The sequence below is a fragment of the Salmo trutta genome, chromosome 26 (genome assembly GCF_901001165.1).
Source record: "Salmo trutta chromosome 26, fSalTru1.1, whole genome shotgun sequence".
Taxonomy (NCBI): Eukaryota; Metazoa; Chordata; class Actinopteri; order Salmoniformes; family Salmonidae; genus Salmo; species Salmo trutta.
The window spans coordinates 42,294,877-42,309,067 of NC_042982.1; the positions used below are offsets into that span (position 1 = coordinate 42,294,877).

A 14,191-nucleotide genomic window follows, 5' to 3' on the forward strand; every position below is an offset into this window, starting at 1 on the left:
AATGTTAGCCATTTAGCCTAGCGGTTTACCCAGCGTGCTAAGCTTGTAAATGTGTCCCAAATGGCACCCTATTCTCTACAATGGTGTACTACTTTTAACGGCTGTAAACAATAGTGAATCACAGGTCCAGGAGTCAGTCAGTCAGTCAGTCAGTCAGTCAGTCAGTCAGTCAGTGAGCTAGCTAGCGAGGGGATGAGGCATGTCCTGCAGTCAGTCAGTCAGTCAGTCAGTCAGTCAGTCAGTGAGCTAGCTAGCGAGGGGATGAGGCATGTCAGTCAGTCAGTCAGTCAGTCAGTCAGTCAGTCAGTGAGCTAGCTAGCGAGGGGATGAGGCATGTCAGTCAGTCAGTCAGTGAGCTAGCTAGCGAGGGGATGAGGCATGTCAGTCAGTCAGTCAGTCAGTCAGTCAGTGAGCTAGCTAGCGAGGGGATGAGGCATGTCAGTCTGTCAGTCAGTCAGTCAGTGAGCTAGCTAGCGAGGGGATGAGGCATGTCAGTCAGTCAGTCAGCTAGCTAGCGAGGGGATGAGGCATGTCAGTCAGTCAGTCAGTCAGTCAGCTAGCTAGCGAGGGGATGAGGCATGTCAGTCAGTCAGTCAGTCAGTCAGTCAGCTAGCTAGCGAGGGGATGAGGCATGTCCTGGAGCCGATCCATAAGAGAGGTAATGAGTTTTATAGATTAGCAGTGTCAGGCAGGCTGGAGCAGCAGCCTGATTTAATGACACACAGCAACAAGATGAGCAGGTGTTTATTCTCCCTCAGCTCTGCTTTCCTTGCTAGTCCCAACCAGGCCTTAACCACTGCACTATTCACTGCTAGGCTAGCCCACACTGGCCTGCGTTCAGTAAACACAACACAAATAGCTTTCATTCATGTTTGTTTAGCGTTTGGGATTGATACATTGACTATATTGGTGTTCTCTGTGTTTCTGAAAGACCAGTTGGAGGACCTATTTTTTTGAGGTTTTGTGTGTGTGTGTGTGTGTGTGTGTGTGTGTGTGTGTGTGTGTGTGTGTGTGTGTGTGTGTGTGTGTGTGTGTGTGTGTGTGTGTGTGTGTGTGTGTGTGTGTGTGTGTACGACATGTGTGCGTGTTTGTAGGATTTAGTATTGTCTAGCTGTTCTACTCTTAAAGGGGCATTCAGTCAGTCAGGGGCGGGCCCCACCACACACACCTCCCATTCCACACCACACCATGCTTCTCAATATTAATCCACCATTACTTCCCCAAAGCCATCTCCAAACTCTCTGTCTCTGTCTGTCTCTCTCTGTGTCTTTTTCTCTGTGTCTCTCTCTCTGTCTCTGTCTCTCTCTCTGTGTCTTTCTGTGTCTTTCTGTCTCTGTGTCTTTCTGTCTGTCTGTCTGTCTGTCTGTCTGTCTGTCTGTCTGTCTGTCTGTCTGTCTGTCTGTCTGTCTGTCTGTCTGTCTGTCTGTCTGTCCTCTCTCTCGCGCTCTCTCTCTCTCGCGCTCTCGCTCTCAATTCAAGGGGCTTTATTGGCCTAGGAAACATATGTTAACAAAGCAAGTGAGGTTGTGTTCTCTGTTTAATCCTGATGTTTCAGAGCATTTCTCCGAGGAGGGAAGGACTGAACGGTGGTTAAAAGGTTATTGAACCGCTGAAGTGGTTGGTGTTTACTTGTTTCCAATCAGTCCTCTTGACCTCTCCACTTCTCTCTTTCTCCATCAGTCTTCCGATTGAACACACACACACACACAAAACAATTGAACTCTCTCCACAGAGACAACTGGACCCTGCTGAGGTGGGCTCTTCCAGGAATAAACCTCAGGAGAACAGATGGAGGGGGGGAGGGATGGATGGAGGGAGGGGGAGATGGATGGAGGGAGATGGATGGATGGAGGGGAGGGAGGGGATGGATCGATAGGGAGGGAGGGATGGATGGAGGGAGGGAGAGGAGGGATGGAGGGGGAGAGAGGATGGATGGAGGGAGGGAGGGAGAGGATGGATGGATGGAGGGGAGAAGAAGGAGGGAGAGGATGGATGGATGGATGTAGGGAGGGAGGGGGAGATGAAAAGCTCCTCTCAATCCACCCACACATCCCATTCTGCAGCTCACTGCTATAGGCTGGCGATATTATCCCCACTGACATCACTGTCTTATTGACCCATCCGTCTTCTAAATACAGACAGCAAACTAGGATGTCAGCCATAGCAGTGAGATTTAAGAACCAGCTTGGATTTGTGGTGGAAATCCGGAATGGTCTCCTCTCCTGTCAGAGAGTGAATGTGATTTGGTCTGCATCCCAAATGGCACCCTATGCCCTATTTAGTAGTGTACTATGTAGGGAATAGGCTGCCATTAGGGGCGCAGTCTTAATTTGTGTATGTGTGTTTTGACACCTGTCTGAGTGACATGTATGGGATGACTCATGGGACAGTGTGGTGGAAAGGGAAGCCTGGGCTGGTATGAGCTAGCGAGCCGTAGGCTAATCTTATCAGTGTTAAGCTGTGGATTAGCGCGATGGAGTGGGAGGATGAAGCCAGGATCTCTGGCCCTGGGGCTGGCTGGCAGGTTTCATACTTAACGGTAGCTATATTGGTACATCTAGTGAGCCTTGGCACTGCCTTTTTTAGTTTGATTCGTGGTCTCACTTCAAGCCTCACCGGGATAAATCACTTACAGATGGAGTCGCAAAATTCCGGTAACCAGAATTCCCAGGTTTTCCAGAAATCCCGATTTTTGTAAGATTCTCGGAATCAGGGAATAAGTAGGAAATCTAGACTCCTCCAACCAGGATTTCTCTTGGGGAAAGTTACTGAAATTTTGCAACCCTACTTACAAGATCTGGGACCAGGCTACTTGAGACCACTACTTAAGACTACTGTCCTCTGTCCTGCTCGTTAACAAAACTGTCCATAATCCATATGTCCATCAGAGGGGAACCGTGTTGACGTCATGTGCATGTCTCCATATCTCCATCCAAGTCCATGAAGTCCACTATAGCACCATATTGACATGACCTGAAGCTGGGCGACACTTCATGTTTCCTTTCCTTACTTAACACTGCTAGGTCATGTGACTTTTTTTGTTTTGTTCTAGTAAGAAGATGCTCGGCGAATCTACAAATAAAAAACACTTAAACTATTTTCCAAAAGCATTTTCTTTTTCTCCCCTCCCGCAGTAGAAGAGTCTGATATCATTGACTTGGAGAAGCGTTACTGGCTGTTGAAAGCCCAGTCCAGGACCGGACGCTTTGACTTGGAAACCTTTGTCCCGCTGGTCTCTCCTCCCATTCACGCTTCGCTAAGTGAAGGTATGGCATATTTCTGATGTATTTTTGATGCGAGCCGGATGTTATGGGGACATGGTAAACCTGGGTCCCACAGCTAGACAGTCACCCATGAACATTCAAACACAGTAATACACACACAATCATGTATACATGCCATAATTTGTATATATTGTGTGTGTATTATTATTATTATTAAGATGATAAGCACTTCTGATGGTCTCTCAATGTTAAAACCATGTTGTTGTTTGGACTATGCCCCACTGCTTGTGTTGTAAGGGGACTTTTTGTTGTTCAACGAAAACATGGGGGTTTGGTCGAACGATAGCTGCTGGGCTGGCCTTGGGAAAAGTTGTCTTTGAGCTAGGTAGCGCAAACGTTTGCTTATAAGCTACATTGTCAAACACGCAAGGTTAACAGCTAACGTTAGCTAGCAAGCTAACTTGATTACAAAGGCAACGATGTCAACACTGACCTGAACAGGAGAGCGTTGACTGTGTGCGTGTTTCAGTAGTAGCCGCTAGAGATGCTTCCTCTCACTACACTGGGTCCCAGAGCGAGGCATAAGGAAGGTTGTTCGAGTGGGCAGGGATTTATTGTAAAGATAAGGCCAGGCCAGTGGCCATGTTTTCTTTTCACTCCCCATGTTTATGAATGTTAATGTGATTCTTGTGATACGGTTCGAATGAGTTCCCAAAAGATCTGATACCAAACCTTCACACAAAACAATTTCTCTTTTGCAAATCTCCATTTTGTAGTAGAACATAGCTAACTTGTCTTTTGATCTTGTTTTCCAGGTTTGTTTCATGCGTTTGATGAGAACCGGGACAATCACATCGACTTTAAGGAGATCTCCTGTGGCCTGTCTGCCTGTTGCCGGGGGCCCGTCGCCGAGAGGCAGAAATGTAAGAGCTGCCGTGTGATCTGTTGTAGAGAGTAGTGATTTCCTAACCTTCCTTTCACACATTATGGTGTGTGTACATGTACGTGTGAGTGGAAAAGCTGCAGCGCTTTTCACAATCTCCTTATGTTGTAAAAACATAGATGTGGTTGTTTTTTTTTTTTACGATCGTCAACTGCCTCTGAATAGTCATTAGTATGTAATCTACCCTGTCATCTAGATTCTCACCAGGCCTTGAAATTACATTTTCACGCTTGGAAATGGCAGCAGATATTGGAACTTAAGACTCCAGTTAATTATCTAAGTAACTCACTGCAGATCACACGGAGGAATACAGATGACTAGCACAACATGTTTGGTATAACTGCAGCTTGAACAGCGACTGCGGCTTGAGGAGTCTGTAGTTAGAAAGTACAATGTTATGTTATAGAGTATTTTTGTACCCTCTCTTTCTCTCGTGCTTCTCCAGTTTGTTTCAAAGTGTTTGACGTGGACCGGGATGGGGTTCTGTCTCGAGACGAAATCCACGAGATGGTAGCAGCACTCCTGGAAGTGTGGAAGGACAATCGCACAGACACACTCCCTGTAAGTACTGCTGGACACGGACACCGCTCCCTGTAAGTACTGCTGGACACGGACACCGCTCCCTGTAAGTACTGCTGGACACGGACACCGCTCCCTGTAAGTACTGCTGGACACGGACACCGCTCCCTGTAAGTACTGCTGGACACGGACACCGCTCCCTGTAAGTACTGCTGGACACGGACACCGCTCCCTGTAAGTACTGCTGGACACGGACACCGCTCACTGTAAGTACTGCTGGACACGGACACCGCTCCCTGTAAGTACTGCTGGACACGGACACCGCTCCCTGTAAGTACTGCTGGACACAGACACCACTCCCTGTAAGTACTGCTGGACACGGACACCGCTCACTGTAAGTACTGCTGGACACGGACACCGCTCCCTGTAAGTACTGCTGGGATACAGGCTAAATGGATAGTGTAATGGATGTGATTGGGTTTGATAAGTACCTTACCTAAGTTCTGACTCTCATTGTCCTGTTTTCAGGAACTGCTCACCAACGTGTCGGACATAGTGGAGGGAATCCTGAAGCTGCACGACACGACCAAGGTGAGACTCTCCTAGGAGATATAATAGGTGTTTTTTGTCTGTAACGTGATTGGATAATTATCTCATAATGCTACTGCTGTCCACTGACATTTTAACCCTGGTCTTTGACCCTAACCTTTGACTTAACCTTTGAACCTCACACACAGCTGGGTCACCTGACCCTGGAGGACTACCAGATCTGGAGTGTGAACAGTGCTCTGGCCAACGAATTCCTCAACCTGCTGTTCCAGGTCAGAACACACACACACACACACACACACACACACACACACACACACACACACACACACACACACACACACACACACACACACACACACACACACACTCATTTGATGGTTTGTTCCAGGTCTGTTTCCATGTTTCCCCCTCAGTTTATAGTTTTCTTTCTCTTCATGCCCCTCTGTCTGTGTTTCTGCAGGTCTGTCACATTGTCCTGGGGCTTTCTCTTCATGCCCCTCTGTCTGTGTTTCTGCAGGTCTGTCACATTGTCCTGGGGCTTCGACCTGCCACTGCTGAAGAGGAGGGACAAATCATCAGGTATACACATCAACAATCTGTCCTTCTGCCCCTGAGCAAGGCAGTTAACCCACTGTTCACCGGGCGCCTTCTGCCCCTGAGCAAGGCAGTAAACACACTGTTCACCGGTCGCCTTATGCCCCTGAGCAAGGCAGTAAACACACTGTTCCCCGGGCGCCTTCTGCCCCTGAGCAAGGCAGTTAACCCACTGTTCCCCGGGCGCCTTCTGCCCCTGAGCAAGGCAGTTAACCCACTGTTACCCGGGCGCCTTCTGCCCCTGAGCAAGGCAGTTAACCCACTGTTCCCCGGGCACCTTCTGCTCCTGAGAAAGACAGTTAACCCACTGACGTGGATGCCGATTTTTAAGGCAGCCCCCAGCAACTCTCTGATTCAGAGGGGTTGGGTTAAATGTGTTGTACAACTGACTAGGTATCCCCCTTTCCCTTTCACATCCCCTTTCTCCTGAAGAACTCTTAAACAGGTTTTACACCTCTACAGTTTTAAGCTTTGAACTCGTGTGTGTGTGTGTGTGTGTGTGTGTGTGTGTGTGTGTGTGTGTGTGTGTGTGTGTGTGTGTGTGTGTGTGTGTGTGTGTGTGTGTGTGTGTGTGTGTGTGTGTGTGTGTGTGTTCAGGGGGTGGCTGGAGAGAGAGGGCAGACATGGGCTTCAGCCTGGTGAGAACTGGTTCCTCATCTCCAGCCAGTGGTGGATGCTCTGGAAAGACTACGTCAAATATGTGAGTGGAAGTCCAAGGCTGCGTCCCAAATAGCACCAGGGCCCATAGGGTCAAATGTAGTGCACTACATAGGGAATAGGGTGCCAAGTGAAGCACCCCAAATTTAAGCCTAACTGTTAAGTTGAAGAGCAGAATATGATAATCACAACACACCAAGGTTACTAACCATCCTTCCCTCTCCTCTCTCCCCCCAGGACCACAAGTCCATCGTGGTGGATCAGCCCTCTATCCTCTCCTCTCTGAGGAATCCTCAGGCCTCTGCCACCGTCGGGCCTGCCCCCCTGGAGCCAGGGGTAGGGGTACGCTGGGTAGGTGACGGTCTGGGGGTCCCCAGCCCAGCCAGCGCCTCAGAGGAGAGGTCCCCTGATGCTGTGTCCACTGCCTTTGAAGCAACAGAGACCCAAAGCACAGGTCAGTGACCAGACCACTAGGCAGCGCTGTGCATGTTGTTATAACCTCACTATGGGTTATAACTATTTATTCATTTATTTATAAACTACTTATTAATTAATGATTTACTCTTTATAAACTACTTAACTTTTTACAACCCCTCTAAGGGTACCTTAAACTGAATGTAAAGTGTTTCTCTGATGCCGTCACCCCCCCCTTCCTCCTCCTCCTCAGTGGTGACCCCCCAGGCCGGCCCCTCAGCCACAGAGATCTGTTTTGCCCGGCAACACAACATGTCAGACAACAACCAGTGTTTCTCCGGGGCCAACGGCCACATCCCCTCCCTCTCTCAGTCCCAGCTGGCAGCTCAGAGGCCTGGAGCCATCGACAACCAGCCCCTGGTTAACACAGACCCCATGAAGGTGTGTGTTTTGCCCCTATATTATATAGTGGTTACATCAGCTATTTCTAATATGTAGTCTTGATCATTTTGGAACATCAAGTTGTTGATTAAGTTCACAGAGAAAAGTGTTATTCCATCCAAACTCTCCCACTGAGCCTGTCTAGGCAGCCTCTCTCGCTCTCTCTCTCTCTCTTTCCTCCTAGCCATGTGGTCTTATCCCTCAGCCCTGTGACGATACGGCCAGCCATTAGGCATGGCCTGTGTATCTCATCAGTAATGGAGGAGTAGAGAGGGCAATGTGTGTCCTGTTCCCCCAGGCCCCCTCATTGACCATGGAAGGAGGCCGGCTGAAGCAGTCCTTACAGCTGGTGGCGGGCAGGGACTTTGAGACGGTACCAGAGCCTGTGTGGAGGGCACTGTTCCACTGGTATGGAGCCAACCTCAGCCTTCCACGACCGGTATGTATGGACCACAACGTCCCCTCACACTATCACTGAACCATAGATGGACCATAACACAACCACTGAACCACAGACGGTCACCTCTAGGACCGGGTCTAACTTGAGAGATTTTCACATCGTTGTGGATGATTTTTGTGAAAGTTTCAGTTGTGTGTGTGCATGCCTAAAGTTAGGGCTCAGCCCTCAGAGTTTATTTATTCTTGCGCACCGATAAAACTGAAGAAATACATAATTACTAATAATTAGTAACAATTACAAAACAGTCATTTAAAATCAACAACATGTAATACATGACATGAATAGAATTAAGGAACAGTTGAAACATTACAGAACATTTTTTTATGTAGAAAATGTAAATATTAAAATGTGATTGTAAAAAAATAAATATATAATTTTTGGGAGAAACCATTTTAACCTCTCTGGGCCAGTGGGACGTTAGCGTCCCACACTATTCAACAACCAATGGAATCGCGTGGCGCGAAATACAAATACCTCAAAAAATGCTATAACTTACATTTCTCAAACATACGACTATTTTACACCATTTGAAAGATAAGACTCTCGTTAATCCAACCACATTGTCCGATTTCAAAAAGGCTTTACAGCGAAAGCAAAACATTAGATTTTGTCAGGAGAGTACCCTGCCAAAAATAATCACACAGCCATTTTCAAAGCAAACATATATGTCACAAACACCAAAACCACAGCTAAATGCAGCACTAACCTTTGATCTTCATCAGATGACACTCCTAGGACATTATGTTATACAATACATGCATGTTTTGTTCAATCAAGTTCATATTTATATCAAAAACCAGCTTTTTACATTAGCATGTGATGTTCAGAACTAGCATACCCACCGAAAACCTCTGGTGAATTTACTAAATTACTCATGATAAATGTTGACAAAATACATAACAATTATTTTAAGAATTATAGATACAGAACTCCTTTATGCAAACGCTATGTCAGATTTTAAAATAGCTTTTCGGCGAAAGCACATTTTGCAATATTCTGAGTACATAGCTCAGCCATCACAGGCTAGCTAATTTGACACCCACCAAGTTTGGGGCAACCTAAACTCAGAATTACTATTAGAAGAATTGGATTACCTTTGCTGTTCTTCGTCAGAATGCACTCCCAGGACTTCTACTTCAACAACAAATGTTGTTTTGTTTCCAAATAATCCATAGTTATATCCAAATATCTCAGTTTTTGTTAGTGCGTTTAGGTCACTATCCGAAGGGTAACGCGCGAGTGCATTTCGTGACAAAAAAATGCAAAATATTCCATTACCGTACTTAGAAGCATGTCAAACGCTGTTTAAAATCAATCTTTATGCTATTTTTCTCGTAAAATAGCGATAATATTCCAACCGGGCAACGTTGTATTCATTCAAAGACTGAAAGAAAAAAATGGAGTAGTCTCGTGAATGCGCATCTCAGTCTCACTGTCCCCAGGCAGGCCACTTACAAACTCTGCTGCTGTACTTTCCCCAGAGACAGCAGACACCCCATTCCACTTTCTGGCGGCTTTAGAGAGCCAATGGAAGCCTTAGAAAGTGTCACGTAACAGCACAGATGCTGTATTTTCGATAGAGATGCAACAGAAGGACAACAAATTGTCAGACAGGGCACTTCCTGCATGGAATCTTCTCAGGTTTTGGCCTGCCATATGAGTTCTGTTATACTCACAGACACCATTCAAACAGTTTTAGAAACGTTAGAGTGTTTTCTATCCAAATCTACTCATGATATGCATATTCTAGTTTCTGGGCAGGAGTAGTAACCAGATTAAATCGGGTACGTTTTTCATCCGGCCGTGAAAATACTGCCCCCTAGCCCAGACAGGTTATGAGCTTGAGTTAATATACAGTCTGACAGCAGTGGGTGGAGGTACTTGTACGGTGAAGGTACTCTCCTTTTTCCAGGTGATCCAGCAGACGAAAACAGGCCGTGCTGAGCTGGAGCTCTTCCCACGCTACCTCCTCTTCCTGCGGCAGCAGCCCGCCACACGCACCCCCCAGTCCAACATCTGGGTTAACATGGGTATGACCAGCCTGAGAATGTTCCCCCAGCATCTCCCCAGAGGTAACGTAAGCCTGCAGCAAGAAAGAAAGACGGCCTGCTAGGAGCCAACAAACGCTGCTACTACTACTACTGAAGTCCACCCCTAATCATGCTGTTATAATGGACTGGTCCGGCCCCTAATCATGCTGTTATAATGGACTGGTCCGGCCCCTAATCATGCTGTTATAATGGACTGGTCCGGCCCCTAATCATGCTGTTATAATGGACTGGTCCGGCCCCTAATCATGCTGTTATAATGGACTGGTCCGGCCCCTAATCATGCTGTTATAATGGACTGGTCCGGCCCCTAATCATGCCCCTAAAAGGGACTGGTCCTTCCCCTAATTAAGTTCTTAGAATGGACTGCAGGATGAGTCATGGTCCATAGGGGGGTGGATATGGTGTCCACTGACCGTACGAAAAGACCCTGAGAGCCTAACGCTTACTCTTCTGTCCGCATAGCATTGTTGTCACAACAGTGGTGCTATAAAGCTTGACATGCCCTTCGTAAAGCCTACATTAAAAAAATATATATAACGATGGCATAACAGAAACTGTAAACAACAGCTGATGACAATGCTAGCCAATTAGCCTACTTTAACAGATTGGTGACTGTGTTTAATTCAGGTGCGGTAAACCCAGGTCAGCTTATTCCATCTCTTATGTCATGGGGCAGTGTGATGTGGGCCACACCATGTGGATGTCAAGTCAATGTAAACAAAATGATTATGTAGGTTTCTGATATATTATAAATTGAGATTTTCTAGCTAGTCAAGTCTGTAATTTCCAGGCGGTTTATGTGCCTGAACCTCCACTAATGTAGCTCTATGGTAATCAGACTGGGGACGTGCTGCAGAGGCACCATGAGGCATTAGAGTGGTGCACAGAGGCACCATGAGGCATTAGAGTGGTGCACAGAGGCGCCATGAGGCATTAGTGGTGCAGCAGAGGCACCATGAGGCATTAGAGTGGTGCAGCAGAGGCACTATGAGGCATTAGTGGTGCTGCAGAGGCACTATGAGGCATTAGTGGTGCTGCAGAGGCACTATGAGGCATTAGTGGTGCTGCAGAGGCACTATGAGGCATTAGTGGTGCTGCAGAGGCACTATGAGGCATTAGTGGTGCTGCAGAGGCACTATGAGGCATTAGTGTTGCTGCAGAGGCACTGAGGCATTAGAGTGGCGCTGCAGAGGCACTATGAGGCATTAGTGGTGCAGCAGAGGCACTATGAGGCATTAGTGTTGCAGCAGAGGCACTATGAGGCATTAGAGTGGTGATCTAATCGGACCGGTGCTATCAGATATCTGGCCCAGAGGAGTTAGTTTGGCTCCAGTCACAAATACCAACTGACCAGGCATAGAAATATTAATGTACTGTATTATATAATATAATAATATATATTATAATATATAATATACTGTATGCTATTTAGCAGATGCTTTTATCCAAAGCGACTTAGTCATGCGTGCATACATTTTATGTATGGGTGGCCTCAGCGGGAATCGAACCCACGATCACATTTGTTGCAAGTGCCTTCGAATGACTAGACCAGACATACTGACCAAAGAGCAAGGCTGTGCTGATGGGAGAATATGCTGTTTACAGCTTTTGATTCATTCTGTTTGCTTTCAAAGTATTGGCAAGGTATTACCAATCAATCACATATTAAGGTTTGCTTTTTGTTGTTTTTTTGGCTTTACTTTTAAAATCAGTAATAATCAGTTCCATTTTTGTTTTTAATAATTGTTTATTAACTGAACTAATATTGATTATTGTTGACTTATGATTGAATCAGATTTGAATCTTGTGAGTCACTAATGAGTTGATTTTAATGAATCAGTCTATGAATTAAATTATCTAATCTAAAACACACTTTCTTGCTGCTTCCTTACAACTAATCCTACATGAACTGAACTATTCTTTCTCTTGTAATAATGGGTTGATTTAACACTTAGTCTGTGGGAGTCTGTGAGAGTGTTTACAATATTACAAGACTTTAGGAGCTCATAGTCCACTAAAGGCTGGAGTGTTTTCCCCTCTCTCCCCCCTCCCCTCCTCTCTCGCCCCCCTCCTTCCCTCCCTCTCTCTCCCCCTCGCCTCTCTCTCTCTCTCACCCCCCTCCTCTCCCCCCTCCCCTCCTCTCACCCCCCACTTTCTCCCCTCCTCTCGCCCCCCACTTTCTCCCCTCCTCTCGCCCCCCTCTTTCTCCCCTCCTCTCGCCCCCCTCTTTCTCCCCTCCTCTCACCCCCCACTTTCTCCCCTCCTCTCGCCCCCCTCTTTCTCCCCTCCTCTCGCCCCCCCTCTTTCTCCCCTCCTCTCGCCCCCCTCTTTCTCCCCTCCTCTCACCCCCCACTTTCTCCCCTCCTCTCACCCCCCTCATTATCCCCCTCTCTCTCTTCCCCCCTCCTCCCCTTTCTCGCCCTCTTCCTCCCCCCAGGTAACGTGCCCTCCCCCAACACTCCTCTGAAGCGTGTCCTGGCCTATACAGGCTGTTTCAGCCGCGTGGGCACCATCAAGGACATCCACCTGTACCTGTCTCGGAGGCTGCGCATCAAAGACGAGGACATGAGGCTGTGGCTCTATAACAGCGAGGTGTGTGTGTGTGTTGAGCAACTATCACATGTCCACAACTATATTATAAGTGATATTACGGTGACATGAGAAAATATAAATGAATAAAAACTTGCGGATGTTGACCTCTCCTCATCCAAACCTCCCCCCAGAACTACCTGACCCTGTTCTCCTCCCCCCAGAACTACCTGACCCTGTTCTTCTGCTCCCCCCAGAACTACCTGACCCTGTTCTTCTGCTCCCCCCAGAACTACCTGACCCTGTTCTCCCCCCCCCAGAACTACCTGACCCTGTTCTCCTCCAAACCTCCCCCCAGAACTACCTGACCCTGTTCTCCTCCCCCCAGAACTACCTGACCCTGTTCTCCTGCCCCCAGAACTACCTGACCCTGTCCTCCTCCACCCATAACTACCTGACCCTGTTGTCCTCCCCCCCAGAACTACCTGACCCTGTTCTCCTCCCCCCCAGAACTACCTGACCCTGTTCTCCTCCCCCCCAGAACTACCTGACCCTGTTCTCCTCCCCCCAGAACTACCTGACCCTGTTCTCCTCCCCCCAGAACTACCTGACCCTGTTCACCTGCTCCCCCCAGAACTACCTGACCCTGTTCACCTGCTCCCCCCAGAACTACCTGACCCTGTTCTCCTCCCCCCCAGAACTACCTGACCCTGTTCACCTCCTCCCCCCAGAACTACCTGACCCTGTTCACCTGCTCCCCCCAGAACTACCTGACCCTGTTCACCTGCTCCCCCCAGAACTACCTGACCCTGTTCTCCTCCAAACCTCCCCCCAGAACTACCTGACCCTGTTCTCCTACTCCCCCCAGAACTACCTGACCCTGTTCTCCTACTCCCCCCAGAACTACCTGACCCTGTTCTCCTCCTCCCCCCAGAACTACCTGACCCTGTTCTCCTCCTCCCCCCAGAACTACCTGACCCTGTTCTCCTCCCCCCCAGAACTACCTGACCCTGTTCTCCTCCAAACCTCCCCCCAGAACTACCTGACCCTGTTCTCCTACCCCCCCCCAGAACTACCTGGCCCTGTTCTCCTCTTCCCCCCAGAACTACATGGCCCTGTTCTCCTCCTCCCCCCAGAACTATCTGACCCTGTTCTCCTCCTCCCCCAGAACTACCTGGCCCTGTTCTCCCCCCCCCAGAACTACCTGGCCCTGTTCTCCCCCCCCCCAGAACTACCTGGCCCTGTTCTCCTCCTCCCCCCAGAACTACCTGACCCTGTTCTCCTCCTCCCCCCAGAACTACCTGACCCTGTTCTCCCCCTCCCCCCAGAACTATCTGACCCTGTTTTCCTCCCCCCAGAACTACCTGGCCCTGTTCTCCCCCCCCCCCCCCAGAACTACCTGGCCCTGTTCTCCCCCCCCCCCCCCAGAACTATCTGACCCTGTTCTCCTCCTCCCCCCAGAACTACCTGGCCCTGTTCTCCTCCCCCCAGAACTACCTGACCCTGTTCTCCTCCCCCCAGAACTACCTGACCCTGTTCTCTTCCTCCCCCCAGAACTACCTGGCCCTGTTCTCCTCCTCCCCCCAGAACTACCTGGCCCTGTTCTCCTCCTCCCCCCAGAACTACCTGGCCCTGTTCTCCTCCTCCCCCCAGAACTACCTGGCCCTGTTCTCCTCCTCCCCCCAGAACTACCTGGCCCTGTTCTCCTCCTCCCCCCAGAACTACCTGGCCCTGTTCTCCCCCCCCCCCCCCAGAACTACCTGGCCCTGTTCTCCTCCTCCTCCCCCAGAACTACCTGGCCCTGTTC

General features: G+C 48.7%; 1 protein-coding gene across 2 annotated transcripts in view; it reads left to right on the top strand.

The window, feature by feature from the left end:
- Window positions 1-14,191, top strand: part of usp32 (ubiquitin specific peptidase 32) — a 99,754-nt gene that overhangs the window by 49,141 nt on the left and 36,422 nt on the right. For both annotated transcript variants that reach the window (XM_029715987.1, XM_029715988.1), the window contains exons 6-17: window positions 3,135-3,266; window positions 4,040-4,147; window positions 4,613-4,728; window positions 5,215-5,277; window positions 5,424-5,507; window positions 5,756-5,817; window positions 6,430-6,532; window positions 6,727-6,943; window positions 7,157-7,344; window positions 7,643-7,783; window positions 9,717-9,876; window positions 12,293-12,447. In XM_029715987.1, the coding sequence (XP_029571847.1) occupies window positions 3,135-3,266; window positions 4,040-4,147; window positions 4,613-4,728; window positions 5,215-5,277; window positions 5,424-5,507; window positions 5,756-5,817; window positions 6,430-6,532; window positions 6,727-6,943; window positions 7,157-7,344; window positions 7,643-7,783; window positions 9,717-9,876; window positions 12,293-12,447 (1,529 nt within the window). The remainder of the gene's footprint in view (window positions 1-3,134; window positions 3,267-4,039; window positions 4,148-4,612; window positions 4,729-5,214; window positions 5,278-5,423; window positions 5,508-5,755; window positions 5,818-6,429; window positions 6,533-6,726; window positions 6,944-7,156; window positions 7,345-7,642; window positions 7,784-9,716; window positions 9,877-12,292; window positions 12,448-14,191) is intronic.